General features: G+C 51.2%; 1 protein-coding gene across 2 annotated transcripts in view; it reads right to left on the reverse strand.

The window, feature by feature from the left end:
* Positions 1–4,544: 4,544 nt before the first annotated feature.
* AACS (acetoacetyl-CoA synthetase) overlaps positions 4,545–21,414 on the reverse strand; it is a 53,112-nt gene continuing 36,242 nt past the window's right edge. The window contains exons 11-18 of one of the 2 annotated variants that reach the window (NM_001163929.1): positions 17,471–17,535; positions 17,224–17,346; positions 15,455–15,568; positions 14,650–14,775; positions 11,900–11,969; positions 11,285–11,343; positions 10,283–10,485; positions 4,545–5,787 (exon numbers count right to left, since the gene is read on the reverse strand). In NM_001163929.1, the coding sequence (NP_001157401.1) occupies positions 5,650–5,787; positions 10,283–10,485; positions 11,285–11,343; positions 11,900–11,969; positions 14,650–14,775; positions 15,455–15,568; positions 17,224–17,346; positions 17,471–17,535 (898 nt within the window). In that variant the 3' untranslated portion in view covers positions 4,545–5,649. The remainder of the gene's footprint in view (positions 5,788–10,282; positions 10,486–11,284; positions 11,344–11,899; positions 11,970–14,649; positions 14,776–15,454; positions 15,569–17,223; positions 17,347–17,470; positions 17,536–21,414) is intronic. The other variant, XM_010813886.4, reaches the window with a different exon arrangement.

Raw genomic sequence — 21,414 nt, forward strand, 5'->3', positions numbered from 1 at the left:
GGAGGGAAGGCAAGCAGGGGCCCCAGGTGAGGGCTGGAGGAAGAGTGGCAGTGTGCCAGCCCCCCAGGAGGGCTGAGCCCACCTCCCACATAGCTGCAGCCTCCCCCAGGCTGCAGAGGGCTCAGAGTGGCGGCATCTAAATGTCAATCCAGCATCTCCCAGAACAAACATTAGATTTCAGAGCTTTACTTTGCAGAATTTATGTTATGGAAAAAGAGTACATGTCTGCCCACCACACTCCCATTTTCTTAATCTGGAAACCTATGTCACCAGGACCCAACTTGTTTTCTGAGCAACCTGAAATTCTGTGGTGCAGAGGAGGACTCCAGGAACAGGGAAAGAGACACGGGAGGTTAGAGAGACTCTCCTAGAGAAAGAAGGAAGCAGGGAAGAAAGGGAAGGACTGGCCCCTGAGGAAAGATGAAAAGAAACGGAAGGGCTGGTTGCTGCTGCTTCTGCTTCTTAAAGGAAAGCCACATGCTCCTTCAGGACCCATCTCTCTCACGCTCAGTCCCAGTAACCGGGAGCAATTAGTTCCACACCTGGGGGCTAGTCATGTGACCCAGGCTTAACCAATCAGCATATTTTCTCCTTCTGGCCACAGTGATTGGCTCAGGTTTGGGCATGTGACCCAAATAGTCCAATGAGTTTCAACACAAGAATTCACCTTCGAACTACTACAGGGGGGAAAAATGTTTCTCCTCTCTCAGCCCTGTGAGGACATAAGCCTGGAGTTGTAAGTATTCATCTGTCCCCGTGAAAGGAGAAGCCACCTGAGAATGTGGTCAATACAGAGGAAGGTAGGGCTGATATGCGGGCAGAGGACACTGATGACATCATGGAGCCCCTGGATCCAGCCATACCTGAAGCTAGTCCCAGCACTTGAGGTTTCAGAACTGTGAGCCAATAATACCCTTTTTGCACTTCAGCCAATTTCAACTGGAGTTTCTGTTACTTGTAGCCAGGAAAATCCTGAGTTGTGATTGAAAAAGCAAGTGGATGCCAAAAAGAATGAGACCGCACTAAGCAGGTAAGTGGTGAGTACGAATGATGAGACCAGCAAGCTTAAAACCCAAAAAATGAAAAACTGGGTCCAAGCTGTGCCTTTGCCTCTCTCCAAACCCAGCCTGACTCGTGATTTACAGTTCAAGTTAAGGAAAGAGAGAGTAGGAGGAAGCACGGGGAGGGCGTCCTGAGATGAAGAAGTCTGGAAATTGTTCCAGGGCATAATGAATTGACTAACAACTGCTTCTCCCCTGGAAGTCATCTAATGAAATTATGAGACCATCCACTTACCGCTGTGATGGCCAAGAGCGCGCTCCAAGATGATCAGCTGTGACAAGGAGCCAGTGCTTAGCTCATAATGTGTTTTAAATAACGTCTAAACGGGCTTTTGCTTTTCCGCTTGTGACAGCCTTCAAGGTCTGGGGACAAGATGGCAGCAGGCATTTAGAACGAGTTTATGCTGATGTCCGTGGCAGTTGTGGCTCAGAGAGAACCTCGGCTCGTCAACGCAGTTCAGGCTTCCTGGCTGAATCCGACAGGCTCCCCATCACCCTGGCTGTGTGTTCAACATCTATTTGCTTCATGAACCAAAGCATTCTTGTGATCTGTGCACGAGTGATGCTTGGGGTGACAAGGTGGTGCGGGGGGCGGGGGGAGGGCAGTTCCTTTGGCTCGCCTGGCAGGGGTGGTAGGGATAGGTTGCTGGGTGGAGGGAAGACTTTTCCAGAAATCAGCTTGCCAATTTTCTCCTTCCCTCCTCTCTTCTGTCACTCGTGGGAGACGACCAGGGGCACAGAACACGGCAGCCCTGCCAGGCTGCCCTGCAGGTCCTAACGCTCCCTTGGAGCTGCTGCCGGGACACGTGTGCTGGGAGCTGGAAGGACAGGAGCCGGGAGGACGGCTCAGTGCAGCTGGCCGGCAGGAGCTGGGGTTTTGAAGAGCGATGCTCGGGCCAAGGCTCTCCACAGGAGAGCCGGCACGGCAGGGGCTGGAGTGACTGTTGTTCCAGACCATCTGTCTCTCGTTAATGAAGTTGTCCGGCATGGCTTATTAATAAGGACGCGTGGGCTCAGCCAGCCTGGGACGTCTTGCTAGAACTAAAGGGCGTGGTGATTAAGCTTTAACGACTCCTCAGACACAGTCAGTGTGAAGTGGGTTCCAAGCAGTGGGCCATAGGAGAGGGCTGAGGGGTCCCAGGCCTTACCTGAGCCCTGGGAGGGAGGCTGGCAGGCCGGCAGACCGGTCATATGGGGGTGGTCAGCAACCAGGGGTCCCGACTGCTCACTCTCCCAACTCAGGGCCCATAGTTTTCCTTCCTGATGACCACTCGCCCTCCTTCCTCCCCCACAGCACCCTCCCTGAGTTTGCAAAGCCAGGTAGGCAGAATAATTGCCTCCCCCGGCCCCTACCCCCAGCAAAGGGTGCCTACATCCCAATCTCCAGAACCTGTGAAAACATTAGTTACATGGCCAGCAGGCGTTGAAGGCTTCAGCTGGAATTAAGCTTGCTAATCAGTAGATGTTGGGGTTCCCAGGTGGCTCAGTAGTAAAGAATCTGCCTGCCAACGCAGGAGAGGCAGGTTCAATCCCTGGGTTGAAAAGATTCCCTGGAGAAGGAAATGAAAACCAGCTCCGATTTTCTTGCCTGGGAAATCCCATGGACAGAGGAGCCTGGCAGGCTACAGTCCATAGGGTTGAAAAAGAGTCGGACACGACTTAGCGACTAAACAACAATCAGTAGATGTTAAAATAGGGGGAGCATCATGGATTATTCAAGTGAGCCCAGTGTCATCACAGAAGTGGAAGAGGGCGGCAGGGGTGTCCTACACTGCAGGCTTTGAGGATGAGGAGCCCCCGACCCAGGAGGCAGGCACCTCCAGAAGCTGGAAGGCAAGGGCGCCTCCTAATGCCTCCAGAAGGAACAGTGCCTGCTGACACTGATTTCAGCCCAGTGAGACCTGCCTTGGCTCCCCAGAACTATAAATTCGTGCTATTTTAAGTGTGTGGTAATCTGTTCCAACAGCGACAGCAAACTAAAATAGGCATTCTTCGGAGATGTGGCCAGTTCTGTCCAGACCCCTGCAATAAAGTGAGTCACATGAGCTTTTGATTTTCCAGCGTGAATAAAGATTCATGCTCAGTCGTGTCTCTTTGTGATCCCACGGACTGTAGCCCGCCCAGGCAAGAATACTGGAATGGGTTGCCATTTCCTCCTCCAGGGGATCTTCCTGACCCAGGGATCAAATCGTGTCTCCTGCATCGCAGGCAGATTCTTTACTGGCTGAACCATCAGGGAAGCCCTCGAACAAAGGTTGTTTTCACTATATCGTAGTCTGTTAAACTGTGTGATAGCATTATGTCTAAATAATAATCCATGTACCTTAACTAAAAAATACTTATGGCTAAAAAATGCTAACTGTCTGAGCCTTTAGCAAGTTGTCATCTCTTTTGCTGGTGGAGGGTCTGAAGTCCTGGAAGAATTACCAAAACGTGACACAGAGACACGAAGTGAGCAAACAGGACCAACAGATTTGCTCAGCGCAGGGTTGTCACAAACCTTCAATCTGTTAAAAAAAAAAAAAAACACAGTATCTTCGAAGCACAATAAAACAGCTTACAATAAAAGGAGGTCTACAGGGATTTCCCTGGTGATCCAATGGTTGGGACTTCGCCTCCCATGCAGGGGGTGTGGGTTCGACAGGGAGCTAAGATCCCACATGCCTTGTGGCCAAAAAAAAACAAAACATAAAACAGAAGCAAAATTGTAACAAGTTTAATAGTTTAAAAATGGTCCATCTCAAAAAAAAAAAAAAAAAAACTTGAAAAAAAAAGAGGTCTGTACACAAATGTAATAGGCCTCGCTTAAAAACTCTACCAGCTCTCCAGACTCTACCCCACCTCCCCAGTGCAACACCCGCCTCTCCCACAGCAAGCAGTAGCCTGTAGCCAGTTCTGGCCCCTGAGGCATAAGCAGGTGTGCACTGGGTGGTGTTTCCAGAAAAACCATTGTTTTGATGATAAAAGCTGAAAAGGGACAGGCTTTTTGCCTCTCACTCAGTCCTCATCTTGCCTGGGACACAGATGGGAGGCTGGAGGTGGGCAGCCCCATGGGAGGACGGTGGAGCCCAGGAGATGGAGGAGCTGGGCCCCTTCAGCCCCTACACCCACTCAAGAACAGCCTGCTTTCAACCTCCTATGACGTGAGAAAAATAAGCCCTGCTGGGCCCGGCCTGGATGCTATGACACAGAGCCAGACACCATCCAAGGGACACACGTGTGGTCTTGAAAAGGTGAAGGAGTGCCAACCAGAAGCCCGGCGGCTCTGAGCTCCAGCAGAGTCCAGGGTGAGCATGTCTTCCCTTCTGGGGTGTGATCTCATGTTGCGAAGGGCTCTGGGGCCATTTGATCACCAGGCAGGTCCGCTACATACCAGGGGCCCAGGACACGCTCCCACCATCTGGACCAAACATCTTGCTGGCCCATCAACACCAGCTTGACACCCTGAGATCCAGCACCCACTGCAGAGAACACATGAGCATGCCTGTGTGTGCGTATATACATATATGTTTATTGCATTAAATGCCTCATAGCAATCTGCCCAGTTTTTATAATCCACAAGAGAAAAAGGGTTCAAGAAAGTTTTCCACTGTGCTCAGTTTTAAAAAATACAAAAATGAACATTATGATGACAGGAAAGTGTTAAGAGGCCGAACTGACAAGTACATTCAAAAGTACATCTGGCTGCTGGTGTGCGGGTCCTGGGCCCTTGGGCAGGGCTGTGCAGTAAAGCCATGTCCCCCGAAGCCCAGCAGCTCTGCCTCGGCAGGGTCCTGTGGGCAAAGACCCACCACCTGGAGCTTGCCCACATTCCTGAGTGACACCCCTCATGGGGTGGACATTACCCACACCTTCAAACGCCCACATACCACACACTTAATTAACATTAAAAACATTTAAACCACTCAAAAATCCACGAAATAAAGAGATCCTATTAAAACATGAAACCCAGTCATTCTCTAAAGGCAACTGGAGCTCTCTGTCTGCCGAGGGGTGCCAGGGCTGGGGTAACACACGGCTGCCCCAGGAGCTGCCCGGATTCCATCTGTGACACATAGATGGGACAGCGGTTGGCCCAGGTGCTGATGATCTGCTGTGAGATGCTGTAAAGTCACCCTGGGATGGGTCCCCTGATGGGCAACACACCACAGTAGCCAGATGGGCCCTGAAGGATGGCAGCCAGAGCTGGGAGAAGATCAAGGGGAGAAAGAGATCAAAATGGACCACAGCTTAAGGCTGCAAGCTGGTTGATCCCCAGACCTGAGCTGACACAGGATGCCCACCGGCCCTGGACAGGGGACCAGGCATCAGCCGTAATGGCACACACGCAGGTGACCCCAGGTCATCCCTGCAAGTATGCAAAGACACACACCCTCCAGGATCACTGAAGGTCAGGATCCCGCAATGGTGGGGGAAGACTCGGGAACCCACAAAATGAACCTGCAGGACAGAGAATGGTTCTTCCCTGGGCCTACGGACTTGGCTTGAACCCCCTTCCAAAGAGCCGTAGGTTTCTAAGGAATTTCTTGAATGTACAAAAATGACGGTACAGGCGCATGTGGCTGAGGGACATGCTAGCCAGCTCGGCTCAAAAGTCCTGCAGCTGAGGGATGTCCCGGTACAAATCCAGGGTCTCGGGATTCGAGAAGGCCCCTCGGTGCTCCACCGTCTTCCCAGCGATGATCTGCTTCACAGCCACTTCCACCTTCTTGCCGTTGAGGGTGTACTGCCGGTGGGGAGTAGGCAGGGGAGCAAACAGAAAGACTGTTTAGACCCAAATAGGAGGGACTTCCTTGGCAGTCCAGCGGCTAAGACTCTGCACTTCCAGTGCAGGGGACCCAGGTTCAATCCCTGGTCAGGGAACTAGATCCCACATACCGTAACTAAGACCCAACACAGCTGAATAAATCAATCATTAAAAATAAATATTAAAAAAAAATCCCAGAACATCCTTGGTGGTCCAGTGGTTAAGACTTCACCTTCCAATGCAAGGTGTGTGGGTTCAATCCCTAGTCACGGAGCTAGGATCCCACATGCCTCAGGCCCCCAAAAGAGCAAAATATCAAATAGAAGCAATATTGTAACAAATTCAATAAAGACTTCAAAAACGCTCCACATCAAAAATCTTAAAGGAAAAACAAAGAAAACCCAAAAGGGAAAAAAAATTCCTTAGCTCTGATATCTGGGTACATCCAAGCCAAAAAAACCATGACCCGAGACTCTGAGAGCAAGTCTTTCTCAGTGGGTGACTGGGCAAGTTCCTTAACCCAGGTTTATCTCCTCAAATGTAAAATGGGACCACAGCACCCAGCCCAAGTCTGTGAGTTAACACGCACACGGCTCTTGGGTGTGACTATTACACTGCATTTTCATTATTTATATTTACTTTCTTATACTGTATTATAATAGAAAGGCTAGCTTATTCCAGGACTGGACTGGCTTCCTGTGATTCCATCCCTAATCACTAAAAAGTGAGCGTCATCCAAGAGCCTCTAGAAACTTCCATCTTCCCCCAGAACCGTCATCTGAATGAATGGGACACTGCTTTTCCTATAATCGGACTCTCTCCAAATGTTCAAAGCTCCCTCCGAAATTCATAGCATGTGTGTTTCATCTTTAACTCCAATGGGCATTTGGCAGCCATGCTGGCGTGTTTAGGGGCCAAGAATATTCTGGAACAAATACAGTTCTTTAATAAAGCTGCCACTGCTCTGATCTCTCCCTGCACTGGCACTTTTCCTTCTTTTTAACCTGAGATGTAATTAAAATTTATTCACTGAAAACCTCTGTCAACGTGTGAACTAATTACGGATCTGAGTGCAGGCTTACGAGGGACTGCCTGTCACTGGGGTGCTGTCAATCCCTCTCACCCAGAAATGCAAGCGTCTCGTGCGCTTTCTGTGCTTCTAAGCACTAAAGCCCCAATAATGGCTCATGGGAGCTAACGACTTACATCTTCCATCGGCTGACAAAATAAACAAGGTGTTGTTTTAGAAGAAATTCCGCTCCTGCTTCCTGGTGAGAAGGGCAGGGGGGAAGCAGAAGTTCCCCCAGCTCCTGCTGGAACCCCTCCTCTCCCCGACCCAGGAGGTAAGTCAGAGCCTCCAGTCAGGATGGGCCAGTACGTCAGCCGTGACCAGGGATGAAGACCTGCTGGGACCAGGGCAGTTGTGGCCACCGGGCCTTCCAGCCAGACAGGGCTTCAGATGCCCATTTACATTCCCCTAGGTGCGACCAGATCCCCAGCTGGGACCTTGGCCATGGCCAGCCCCAAGCGCCATGGCCCAGCAAGATCCTCTATGCCAGCCCGGAGACACAGGGTGAATCTTCTCCTAAGTGCTTCAGTAGTTTGGACCGCAGGGATCTGGGAATATGAAGGTGCCTGTAAAATCTCCAGGGACCCAAGACATGACCTCATGGGCCAGGAGTCATGACCCCACAGGAAGACAGAACAGGAGAGAGCTGAGCCGGGTGCCTGAGAGTAAGCAGACAAGAGCCTGGCTGAGGACGGAAAAATAGGCTGGGGTCTTCCTCCATTTTCAATAAATCGCTCCCCTAGTCTCATGAGCAGATCAGTTCAGTTCAGTTCAATTGCTCAGTTGTGTCCGATTCTTTGCAACCCTATGGACTGCAGCACGCCAGGCCTCCCTGTCCATCATCAACTCCTGGAGTTTACTCAAACTCATGTCCATCAAGTCAGTGATGCCATCCAACCATCTCATCCTCTGTCGTCCCCTTCTCCTCCTGTCTTCAATCTTTCCCAGCATCAGGGTCTTTTCAAATTAGTCAGTTTTAAGCATCAGGTGGCCAAAGTATTGGAGTTTCAGCTTCAGCATCAGTCCTTTCAATGAATATTCAGGACTGACTTCCTTTAGGATGGACTGGTTGGATCTCCTTGCAGTCCAAGGGACTCTCAAGATCTTCTCCAACACCACAGTTCAAAAGTATCAATTCTTCAGCTCTCAGCTTTCTTTATAGTCCAACTCTCACATCCATACATGACTACTAGAAAAACCATAGCTTTGACTAGACAGACCTTTGTTGGCAAAGTAATAATGTCTCTACTTTTTAATATGCTGTCTAGGTTGCTCATAGTTTTTCTTGCAAGGAGCAAGTGTCTTTTAATTTCGTGGCTGCAGTCACCATCTGCAGTGATTTTGGAGCCCCCCAAAAATAAAGTCTCTCACTGTTTTCATTGTGTCTCCATCTATTTGCCATGAAGGGATGGGGCCAGATGCCATGATCTTAGTTTTCTGAATGTTGAGTTTTAAGCCAACTTTTCCACTCTCCTCTTTCACTTTCATCAAGAGGCTCTTTAGTTCTCCGCTTTCTGCCATAAGGGTGGTGTCATCTGCATATCTGAGGTTATTAATATTTCTCCCTACCATCTTGATTCCAGCTTGTGCTTCATCCAGCCTGGCATTTCACATGATGTATTCTGCATATAAGTTAAATAAGCAGGGTGACAATATACATCAAGGAGCCTTGGCGTACTCTTTTCCCAATTTGGAACCAGTCTGTTCCATGTCCAGTTCTGTTGCTTCTTGACCTGTATACAGATTTCTCAGGGGGCATGTCAGGTGGTCTGGTATTCCCATATCTTTAAGAATTTTCCAGTTTGTTGTGATCCACACAGTTAAAGGCTGCATGAGCAGATACAGAATGGGAATTCACCATTCTGACAGCTGTCAACATTCTGACAGCAATGGTGACAGCAAATTCACCATTCTGACAGCTTTTATTCATTCTCAACAAAATAAAGGCCAAGGGGACGATCATAGTCTAGTTCCCCAAAGTGTTTCGGATGCAGACAGAACCTGATCCACTGAAGGGATACCTGAGACCCTCACCAGGGAAAGTCAGTAAGTGACACTGACTCAAGAAGTCCCTTCTCATTTCCTGACCGGTCCAGTGGTTAGGACTCTGTGCTTCCAGTACAAGGTTGCAGTGGGTGAGGATTTGATCCCTAGTCAGAGAACTAAGATCCCACATGCTGTAAGGTGCAACCAAAGACAAGAAAAAAGAAGTCTCTTCTCTCCCTGAGAACCACTGTCCCCACTGTGTCACCAAGAGTCACCCACTGAGGGACTCTCCTGGTGGTCCGGTGGCTAAGGCTCCATGCTTCCAATGCAGGGGGCCTGGGTCTGATCTCTGGTCAAGGAATTAGATCTTACATGCTGCAACTAAGACCTGGTACAGCCAAATAAATAAATAATAAAAATAAATATTAAGGAGAGAAGAGTCACCCACTGAGAGAAACAGAGAACTTCCAGGTCATAGGGCCCTTTCTACACATAACCAAAGTGGAGAATAAATGTGTGGACGGTATAAAAAGCCCTGGTTCTAACTGTACCTCACATCCCCACTGGATGGCTCAGTGGGTAAACCATTCACCTACAATGCAGGAGACGTGGGAAGATCCCCTAGAGGAGGAAATGGCAACCCACTCCAGTATTCTTGCCAGGACAATCCCATGGACAGAGGAGCCTGGCAGGCTATAATCCATGTCGTCTCACAAGGTTGGACACAACTGAGCACCCACAAGCAGGCAAGCACATCCCCACTCCTAACGTGAAGACTCTCCATCCCCTGGGGACCCAGTTAACCTGCTCCCACAGCCCACACCCATGAACACTACAAGCTTGGCTCACCTGTACACTTGATGTACTGTGTGTGTACCCACGCACACAGGTGTGTGCACACACACAGGACAGTCTCCTCTCTGTGCTGACAGAGGCATTGGTTTTGTAAGCAAGGCAAGTTAAAGCTGTGATCTGATTTCCTCCCCCACTGAGAGCCTAAACAGAGTACAAGGCAAGGGAGGAGGGCCGCTTTCTGGAGATGTGCCTCTAAATAGATTCAAATCTTATTTCTGCAGGCCAGAACTAAAAATTAAAAGGCAAGAGCAACAGCACCCCAACGGCTCTTTAAAAAGTTAAAATTAATTTTCGCATTAATAATTTGAGAACACACTAAAACCACACTGGGGAAAAACCAGCTGGTCCGGCTGGGCTGGGCCTGCTTACCCTCTGAAAACCAGTGTTTAGCAGAAGTTGCCTTACGTGCAATTTACGAGGGGTTAAAAAAAAGAGAGAGGGATGGCAGAAAAGAAAAAAGGATGGGGACGGGGTTGCCAGGCAACATGGAACAACTATATATAAAACATGAGCAAGCGTCTAGCTGAGTGCTCCAGAAGCAGGGGAGCTCTTAGGGGGCCCTACCGGGATGCCCTGCGTCTCCAGAATGAGGCTGGGCACGTGCCGGGCAGACAGGCCGAGGCGGATGGCCTCACGGATCCGCTTCACCAGGTCAGGCCGGAAGGTGTGGCCGGAAGCCATCTTCAGGAAGAGGATCACCCTCTCCTCCCCGTCCTTGTTGTACTGGGGGACACAGAGGCTGTCCAGCACCTCCTCGAAGGCTTCCACTGTGGAGACAGGGCGAGGGACGGGGCCTTGCTCTCACACCATCCCACCTTGACAGGGACCGCCGTCGCTTCCTCCAGCCCCCACCCTGGGGAAGAGCTTTTGGGGAACAGGTGGAAGGACACCCATCACCAGCAGAGAGCCGCAGCTCATGCTGGAAGGGTTAACGTGTTACAGGGAGCCGTGCACGCTTACTTCCTCAATTACAAATTTAAAAAGAAAAGGAAGGAAGCACCTTGGTGGGGACTCCAGCACTGGAAGAAAGGCTGGAATCACAGGGATCGAGATTCCATCCTGGCTGCACAGCCCTGAAGTGACCTTGGGGCTCTGACATCCCTATGAGGCCACCTCCCTGGGAGGCTGACTCCGTGGCTTTGGTGGGGGCATTTTGAAGGCCCATGGGTAACTCTATTGTGCACTGCCTTTATCTGGTGCTGAATAGTACTGTGTGACCTTCAACAATCAAACAACCTCTCTCTGCATCTTTCTTCAGCCATAAAGGGTAGACACAAATGACCAACCCCACAGAGCTCACCATGAGGCTGAGACATAATGGAATGGGGCCGGGCCATGGGACCTTAAGAAGCCCATCTTGAGGTTTTACAAGCTACAGGCAGTGTGGGATGAGGCATGTTCTAGGAAGAAGGACAAGCTCATACATGTCTACTCTCACAACCAGAGGCAAATGGGCCAGTTATGCCAAAAGGTGGGATCTTTGGAGAGCAGGCTCCCTGCTAGGACCCTCCTTCCTTCCCTCCTGGATGACCTGAGAATTATTCCAGGAGAAAAGAAAATGCTCACCAATGTTATAGATTTCCGAGCTGCCGAATCGCACTCCATTGGGGTTGAGCGTGCCATCACTGCAAAGAAAGACGAGGTCATGAACACACGGTGGCTCCTGAGTGAGGCCAGTTGTGGGGGCTGGCGGACAGTCAGCCCCTTCCCACACCACCACCATGTCCACCCCGTCCTTGCCGGCTGCCTCCCCAGCTTCTGATCCTGACCAACCTTTCTCCCTCTAAACTCAAAGCTAGACATCAAGGGGTCCCCTTGTGTGGGAGCATCCGCCACCTCCTGCCCTTCACACCTGTACAAGTACCCCTCTCCCAGGTGCGGACGCCCCAGCACCCCCACACTCCCACTCTGGGAAGGGCCATAGCTACTGTAGACAGATGCAAGCTTTTCATCTGCCAAAGCCCTCGCCCCCACCCTGCAAAGCCCCCCAATCCACCATTTTGGGGCTCAGAAATGCGGGTCAGGCCAGACCCGCCCTCTGGAAGCTGACACAGGAAGGGCCCAGATGGGGTACAGTCAGCCCACTCCCAGACTGAGCCAGTGGAGCCCAGGATGCAGGAAGCACCCCCTACTCCCTAGGTGGTCTGCAGGGGACAGAAGCCAGGTCTGCAGACCCCTCACCTTCGGCCCAGCATGACGATTCCCCCGGTCTTGGGATTTATCCTGCAGTAGTCACCATGTGCCCAGACACCTGTGGGGAGGCAGAGGGGGTGGTCACCCTGAGGGAGTCATGGACAGATGTCTGAAGTACGTATGACAGAAATGTAACTCTTACCGACAGAGCCAAGGCCCAGAAACAGGTGTGATGTGGGGCTGGGGGCAGAACTGAACTAACAGTTCTCACCCCCAAAGGCACGCCTCCTAGTGGGGTCCACCCTACACCCAGTTCTGAGATGCAGCGGTGCGTGAGAAACACCCCTCCTGCAGGCACCAGCGAGGAACTGACGGGCTGAGACCAACGCCAGCAGTGAGAATGTGAAGGGGACACTGAGCAGGTCAGTGAAGCTTCAAGGGGGGCCTCTGAGAAGAGGGTGGGAAAGCACAAGCCCCAGCGTAGGAAGAGAGGGTAGCCTGGGGCGGCTGACGGAGCAGGTCTGGAGGAGTCAGGGTCCATCTCGGAACAGAATCAAGAGAAGCAGCAGGACTGGGCGGGAGGCTACTATTCCAGTCCCAGTAATGGAAGCCTGAAGCAAGGCACCAGCCACGTGGACAGAGACTTAACCTGCAGGAAAACCCAGGGTGCACGGAGGGCGGAAGAGGAGGAATCGGGGACACTGACACCATGTGCCCTGAGCCGCCCCGTGTGGCCGGCAGCGTACACCTGGGCCCTGGGCTGGTGATGTTCAAGGAGAGGCCCTCGTCCTGGGCAGAGCAAAAGAACAGACCCAAGGGGGCTGGTCAAAGAGAAGCCAAGCCTCATGTGGGAACTGCCAGGAAGAGGCCTCCCTCCTTGGACTAACACAGCCAGCCCAGGGTCGGCCCCACAAGTAGAGGAGGCGCTCCAGGTGTGAGTATCTGAGAGCATGGCCCCACTGGCTCTGCACAGCTTGCAAGCAGCAGCCTGGCCTCCTGAAATAAGCCCCAGAGTTCCTGTGATCCACAAAGAGAAAACAGCAGATAAAACTGGCTCAGGGCCTTCACGGACACCATCTCATCCCTCCCAATTCTTAGCACAGTTTTTGACTCTTAAGCGCTAACCCAATCAGCCCGAGACTGGAATGAAATGACTTAAGCTCAACCTATGTCCATCCTGACCGTGACCTGTAGCTTCAGATCTCATTATCTTATCTGCCCTTGTTTCTTCATATTTATTCATATATCCCGCCTATTTCCAGAAAGTATTTGAGGAAGCTACCTATCAAACCAACTGTATGATGGGATGATTGAAAGAATTCGAAACTGCACAGGGGTGAGAGGACGGCTCCAACAAAGCAATGATGGCAGCTCTGAGCTTCCTGGCAGCCAAGGCAAAAATGGAAATATCACAAGTCACAGGGTCTTCATTTTCTCCAAGAAGGAATATCAGTGCTTCAAAAATAAAGATTTTTCTGGGACTTTCCTGGCTGCCCAGTGGTTAAAACTCTGTGCTTCCACTGGAAGGGGAACAGGTTCCATCCCTGGTTGGGGAACTAAGATCCCACAAACCATGTGGCATGGCCAAAAGAAAAACAAAAAAAAGGCTTTTTATGAAATTAATCCTGAAGAGACATCTATCATGTAAACCCTTGTATACGTAACAAAAAGTGACAGTGAAGACAGTTTTCAGGGAGCAGTGTACTGAGCAGAAGATGAAGAAATGTCATTTCTTAGATGAGCCTTCAAGCTGAGGTTCTACTCCTTCCCTTAGACAGGAGCCTTTGACTCCTCAGGATCATAAGGAACATTCTCTCCCTCCCCCTCCCTCTCTATTCTGCCTTAGTATGTCACAACAGCTACACCTTGGTAGGATCCAAGGTGGGGCTTAAATGCAGCAGGCATCCAGTAAGGACCAGGCCACATGGGTGGGGGATGTTCCTGCTAATTCACATGGGAGGTGCTATGCTGGGTACAATAGCTTTCAGATGGGATGTTACATGGGGACACACAAGGCTGAGCACAGAAATAAGGGGGATCAGTGGCACATTCTATCCCTGACAGTCACCTGCCACTTTCTGATTCTCCACATGTGGTTTATACAAAATCGAATCACCTTTCTAGACACTGAAGAGAGCAAGTACTTGGTATAAATAACTCTGGAGCAGAAAGCTTGCTAAATTATGAATTATATAGCAGCAATAACTCAAGGTTGCTTATGAAATAAGATAAGGAGGAGGCAGGGATCAGAGCTTTAAATAAAGAGACTTCCCAGCTCAGGGGCAGGGTGCCGCTCCAAAGATGAGCGAAGAGGGCAGCCTGAGTGAGTGACGGGCCTGAAATTAATTATCCTCCATAAGGACTGGATGATGGGGTGTGAGACAGCGGAGACCCCAGCCAGACACCTATTGCACAGGCATCTCTCCATGAATAGGCACACAAGTCTGGGTAAGCGAGCAGCGATCACTGCCCCCACCCCCAGCCCTGTCCCTACACAAGCAAACAAGAGGCTCATGCCAGCTCCCAGGTGCCGGGCTCAGGGCCAAGTGGCTGTGGGCACGGAGGATGTTAAGAGTACACTAAACCCAGATCAGAGTTTCGTATGATGGCTTCAAGATGAAAGTGACAAGACACTTATCAAAAATTCATCATCACCCCTCTGGCGGAAGGAGCCAGGAGCGGCCTCACCAGGTTTCAGCAGGGAGAGGGCTGGCAGGGGGAGGGTGCATCCAGAATTAGACCCTGAAGGCCCAGCCCGGGCGGGAATCTGGGCAGCTCCGCCTGCATCCTCGACCCACCTGGGAACTTGGAGAAGTACGCCTTCCGGTACTTGCTGCCATTCTCGTCATTCCAGAAGTGCGTGGGCTGGCAGGGGAGTGGCTTGGTGCACACCAGCTCACCACTCTCGCCCCACACAGCCTTTCCTGGTCGGGGAGGGGCGACAGGTACACTGAGCACACACCACGGCCACACCTCGGCGCTCTTTCTCTCCTTTTTTAAAACTACAAGCTATTATGCAGTATTTCCGACACACACAAAGCTACGGAGCTGGTCCCACCCCCCTGCCCATCCCTCCGACATCACCAAAAGCCATGCTAATCCCTCCCCACACAACTCTCCCAAATCTCTCTCTCTGGAGCACTGTATTATTCCCTTGTGTGTATTAATACTTTTACTACATCCACGTGCATCTGAATAACGTCATTTTGTGTGTTTCCAAACTCTGCAAGGATGGCGGCACACTGCCCCTTGCGCCTGCATCTGACCCTGTGTCCTCATCAAGGTTAGGACGTGAGGCCAATGGTGCGGCAGCCTCAGCAGTGTTTCCGAAACTCAGATGCCCACCTTGCGTGCCGAGCACCTGGTCCTCCGTCTATGCTCCAAACCAACACCTATTCCTCTGCTTCAGGCTGAAGGCAGATAGGGAGCCGGTGGGGGTTAAACCAGGCTCGGAGGCCAGCAGTCTGGAAGTGTTGGTGGGGAGGGGCAGCCCCTCAGAGGGGGCAGTTTTGGAGAACTGTCCCCCAGCAAAGCTATACATCCAAGTGCACCGGGTGACCACTCACGCCTCGTCACAAAGACAGAAAGGGTTTGGGCCATCACCTTGCTCATTCCATGCCTCCACAGCCATGCCCAGGTTCCGAGCCTGAATCTCCCCTTTGTACACAGGAATGGATGGATTCTGGCCCATGAAGCAGGAGACGATGTCGGTGCCACCTGCCAGCAAAAGGAGGTCCAGGATTTACAAGACCGAGACCAACTGCTCACGTTTTTCATTGGTGAACCCTCCAGGAGCAAAGAGCCTGCAGAACAACCTCCCCGACTCTGTCTCCAGACAGTTGAGCTTCTTTTCAGGGAAAGAACAGGGAGGTTATTCAGAAACTGGCACAAACCTCCTGGGTGTGGGTGGTTTATTTATTTATTTATTTTTGACCAGGACTTCCTGCTGGAGGAGAAACCAGTGAATGACCTCCTGTGGTCACACTGAAATCTGAGACTGAGGTTCTTGGAAGATTGAAGTGTGGCCTGTTAGATCCGCCCGCACTGCCGCAGGAGATGGGTCATGTGCAAAGGCTCTTTGCTGTAGCTCACATTCACTTAATCACCCGAGAAGCAGAAAGCCTGCGGTCCCAGGAGGGCATTGCCTCTCACGTGAGAGGCAACGTGCCCGATGGGAAACACTCTGATTTCAGAAAGGAGCTTGAAAAGGAGTCAGACTCCGGGTGCCATCAGGAGGGAATGGCATTAACCCCCAGACCTGGACAACCACCCCCTTGACAACTGTCCCCTAGGGCGGGCACCCGGGGAGGGCAGGGCCCCACGTGACTGCAGGGCGGGATGTCCTGAGGGCAGAGACGTGCAAGGGGCCCACACAGGTGCACGGTGGAGGCAGATGGCAGCCCAAGGAGCAAAGTGGGGAGGGTGTGAGAGGGGGTCACCCAAGGAGCCCACGACTCTGTCCCTTCCTAGACTCGACGATCCAGACACTGGCTGATGCCTCTCACAAAAATGGAGAATTGTGTTCACTGCAGTGACCAGCAAGGTTGGACCAGCCCCCGGGGCCCCAAGGAGGCACAAGGGCGTGAGCAGAAGTGTTGCTTCCTCTGCTTCAGGATCAGAGCTGGGTTCACTGGACAGGGGTGGGAGGACCAACTGAGATCCTAACAGGCGTGCTGCCCTAAGATGGGCTGGGCTGGCCTGGGAAGACGACCCTGTGCCCACACGACCACCACACCCCTGCCCACCAGGCAGGATCTGGGGAGGACCAGGGGATGAGATGGGGATGGTGGGGAAACTCTGGCTCTGGAACAACAGAACCAGGTCTGAATCCCACACTGGGACTTCCCTGTGGTTCAGTGGCTAAGATTGTGCTCCCAGTGCAGGGGCTCCAGGTTCGATCCAGGCCAGGGAACTAGATCCTGCATACGCTGCAACTAACACCCAGCACAGCCAAACTAATAAATTTTGCTTTTTTTAAAATCCTACTCTGTACCCTTGCTAGCAGGTGGTCCTGGGTCAGTCACTTAGCATGCCCGAACTTCGTTTTCTCTTTTGTAAAGAAAATAGGCTCCACCAGAACCAGTCGTTTAGGATCTAAGGTTACAACCGATGTGAGGTGCGTGTGTATATTTCCCACCCTGGCAAAGGTTCAGGAACTGCTAATTCCATGTCTGCAGCTTCTCCCTGGAACATAACTATCGAGAATCAGCAACATCAACTGAGCACACCCTGCTGACTGTTTATCCCAACAGATTCAAGCTGGTGGGCTTGCTGGGTCAGAGGGTAAGCACACTGAGCGGCAAGCCTGGTCCCCAAGTCCCCTGATCCTTCCAGAACCCTCTCTATGGCACAGGTGCATGATGGACTCGTACCTGAGATGGAGCCCAGCAGGACGCTGCTCTTGATGCACCTGTAGACGTAGTCGTAGCTCTGGGCTTTCAGTGGGGAGCCAGTGGACAGGATCGTGTGCAGTGTCTGGAGACTGTGGGTTTCCACTAGAGCCAGAAGCATCGAGAGATTAGAGCCAAATCCGATGCCCTGTGCTGGCTTGCAGGAAACGGGTAACACAGCAGATCTGATTTCATTTCCAGGGACAGACGCGCAGGGAGGCATGCTTACCTGGCCTCATGTCTTTCTCTTCAAGCACAGAGAGCCACTTAGCACCCGTTCCAAGGATGGTGATGCTGACGGAAAGAAAACACCAGAAACCCATCAAGGCTCTTTCATATTGCAGGTAACCAAAGTTTTCTCCTATTAGTGACCCTTTTAGAACAGGGCTGAAAAATCCAAGACACATCATTTTTCTGGACTAAACTTATACTTAATATTTAGTTGAAAGCAAGTCACAATACCTGTGTTACTCTGGGGCCAGCAGTGACAGAGCACTCGGGCTCTCATTAACCTCTGGCTCTACTTAAAACAACTGTTTTCACATAAACCCACTATCTTTGGGGACACTTTCCTGGTGGTCTAGTGGTTACGAATCTGCCTTCCAGTGCAGGGGACAAGAGTTCAATCCCTGGTCAGGGAACTAAGACCCCACATGCTGCAGGGCAACTAAGCCTGCACTACACAACAAGAGAAGCCTAGGTGCTGTAAGACTGAAAAAAAAATCCTTATCTTCCTAACCATAGGGTGATCTCTTTCAGAGATCAAAGGAGGTCACAGAATCAAAACCCCTCAAATTCTGAGCTCACAAGATCATCTTCCAGGGAAATGGAGAGGGCTGCAGGAGCTTTTGTTAGAAGAGGTGCCATGCTTGGAATTGCTGACCCATCTTCTTCCCTTAAATCAGCTCATGTTCGTATGAAACTTACAAAACTGCTCCCCTTCTTTTTGAACATTTCAATTCTACAGTCCTTTATTCTTCCCTGAGAATGACACATTGTGTGAGTTTAAGTATTGTGTTTTCTAGGAGAGACTGTTATTTAATGTTCTGCTTCCTTCCAGCGAGGCAGCCCTCAACATGAAAGCTCTAGCTTCCTAGGTAAAGGATGTTTTCTCCTGGGGGCCAAAGGAGGCCATAGAATCCAGGTCCCAGGACTTCCCTGACAGTCCAATGGTTAACACTCCACAGCTTCCAGTACAGGGGGCATGGGTTCGATCCCTGGTAGGGGAACTAAGATCCTACATGCCATGTGGTGTGGCCAAAAAAATAAAACCTCCAGGTCTCACCTCTCCTCTCTGGGCAGTAAAACCTATCCCTTTACACCTGGCTGGCAAGATTCATCCCAAGGAGACAGCCACGCTCTGTTTCACGTTCAGAGGTAGAGACACACAGAATGCTGGGTGATTCAGGACTCACTGGGCTGGGAGGTGCAGAATCCACGGGGGCGGGAGGAGGTGAGAAGGGTCTCAGAGCTACTGTCTTTCATGCCTCCTCTCCCTTATTCTCTTCATTTCTCGGGGACACCCTGCCACCACTAAAACCTCAGATGCCTCCTGGGTCGCTGCACCCTAAGGATGGCTAATTTCGAAGCTGTGAGGTTGTGGGGAGCAGGAAACATACTCAAGCCCCTCCACAGCCCCCCACCCCAGCTAATTTCATAAACTCAGATAGTGTGACTAATTCCAGATCACCTCTGAAGATTAAGGTCTCAGCCACTTCAGGAACATCTGTATTTTAACAGAAGACCAGGGACCACCTCCAGCCACACGCACAGAGATCTCCAACCACCAACCACACATAGATTTCAGCTCATCCCCCATCTGCCCCCTGCCCAGAAACTGAGGGCTCTCTGTGGTCCTGAAGGGTGTTTAATTCACAGGAGTCCCTGCAAACCACGACCCTGGTTATGTGTAGAGACTGAGACAGCGTCCCCAGCGTCCCCGGGGCCGGCCCACAGGCCTGCTTGTCTGAAGAAACAGTGAGGCCTCCCCATCTGTCCCCAGGGCTTGTATAAGACGGCTTAAAAAACAGAGTTCACAAAGCGCAGGGGCCCTTACGTGGGTGCTCAACACTGTATTTTTAGCTAGTGAAGCTGGGAAATCACCCCACGAGAAAACAAGGCAGCTCCCAGCTCGCAGGGTCAGGATCCAAGCCCCAGAGCCCTGCAAGGAGCCATACGCAGACAAGGTGCCACCAGCCTGAGCCCTGTCTCCTCTCAGGTGCCCTCAACTCCATGGTTTTTGGGGAGATCATGTAGCTCCCTCAACTCAAGTGCCCAGTGGTGTCTCGTTTCACTCAGAAAAAACCCACCCTGCAGGTACAGCCCGGAAAGCCCTGGGGGCTCAGACTCCCGCCCTCATCTCTCATCATCTCTCATCACCTCTCATCACCCCTCATCACGGTGCATCACCTCCCGCCCTGCCTCCCATATCCGGACCACAAGGGCCTCCTTCCAGCCTCCCCAACATCCCCATCTTGGTCCCTTCTTTCTGGCCTCGGGGTCTCGGCACTTGCTGTTCCCTCAGCCTGGAACATGGGTCTCCCAGTCCTAAACATGAACTGCCTGCTCAGTTAAAAACTTGGACAAAGACTTCAGAATTCTACCCTAACCCCCATCAGAATGTTCCTTGGGCTAGATTCAGGGAGCCTAGAAACACCCCAAAGAGGACAATCCATCCTTTAAGAGTCTTGTTCACATCTACAACATGATTGCTCAGTTATGAAACGTGTTAGTAAGCCTGTGAGCTGCCATGATGATAATCAACAAAGATTTTGTCTCTAAATGTATGGACATTATTTCTTCCCCTCTCGCCCATGTAGGCGGCCGGAGCACTGGGGTGTCCTTCACGAACCCCTCACAGGTTGCCGGGTGGCACCTGCCTTGCTGAACACAGCAAGTCAGCCCTCCCAGCCAGGAGAAAGGCCAGGTCAGAGGGGCCCGGAGGACCACCGAGGCCACAGCTCAGCCAGTGTCCGGGGCACATATCAAACCAGGATGGAAGGCAGAGGCCCGGCATGTGCTTACTAACAGTCCACGGGGCTATGAACACATGCACACTCGCGTGTGCACACCTGCACACGATCACATGCCAGCACATATACACTCGCTCACAGATGTGTGTGCTCTCCCACTCCCACTTACCTAGGCACATGTGTACACATACATGCATATACACAGGCACGCACATGCATACCTGCACACAATCAGATGCACACATTCACTCATTCACGGACATGCATGCTCACACACTGTCACACTCAAGTGCATATATGTTCACACTTGTGCACATATACACAGTTTCACACTCAAGCTCATGAGACTCACACTTGTGCGCATATACATACTTTTACACTCGAGTACATATATGCTCACACTTGTACAGATATACACACAATTGCATATACTTAAACACATACATGCTCACACTTCTGCACATATACACATTCCCTCATCCACATGTGCACACAAACATACACTTCAGTTCAGTTCAGTTCAGTTCAGTCGCTCAGTCGTGTCCGACTCTTTGCGACCCCATGAATCGCAGCACGCCAGGCCTCCCTGTCCATCACCAACTCCCGGAGTTCACTCAGACTCATGTCCATCAAGTCAGTGATGCCATCCAGCCATCTCATCCTCTGGCGTCCCCTTCTCCTCCTGCCCCCAATCCCTCCCAGCATCAGAGTCTTTTCCAATGAGTCAACTCTTCGCATGAGGTGGCCAAAGTACTGCAGTTTCAGCTTTAGCATCATTCCTTCCAAAGAAATCCCAGGGCTGATCTCCTTCAGAATGGACTGCTTGGATCTCCTTGCAGTCCAAGGGACTCTCAAGAGTCTTCTCCAACACCACAGTTCAAAGGCATCAATTCTTCGGCGCTCAGCCTTCTTCACAGTCCAACTTTCACATCCATACACTTACTCACACTCAAAGCTGGGTCTCCCGGGGTCCTTCAGCCTTCAACTTCATCAGCTCTAAGCCCTGTGGAGGTACATTTGTCCCTCCAATCTCTTCCTGTAACCCACACACACACTTCAGAAATGCCTCCACCTGCACCCGGCTTATAGATATTAACGGCGAAAATCTTCAAGTCGCCTAAGTTTCCAGGGATTTGATTAACCTTTTACTGGAAACAATCTCATTAGGAAATAACCTTCCTTGCTCATATCGTGAGCCAAA

Source organism: Bos taurus, chromosome 17, assembly GCF_002263795.3.
Source record: "Bos taurus isolate L1 Dominette 01449 registration number 42190680 breed Hereford chromosome 17, ARS-UCD2.0, whole genome shotgun sequence".
NCBI classification, from domain to species: Eukaryota; Metazoa; Chordata; class Mammalia; order Artiodactyla; family Bovidae; genus Bos; species Bos taurus.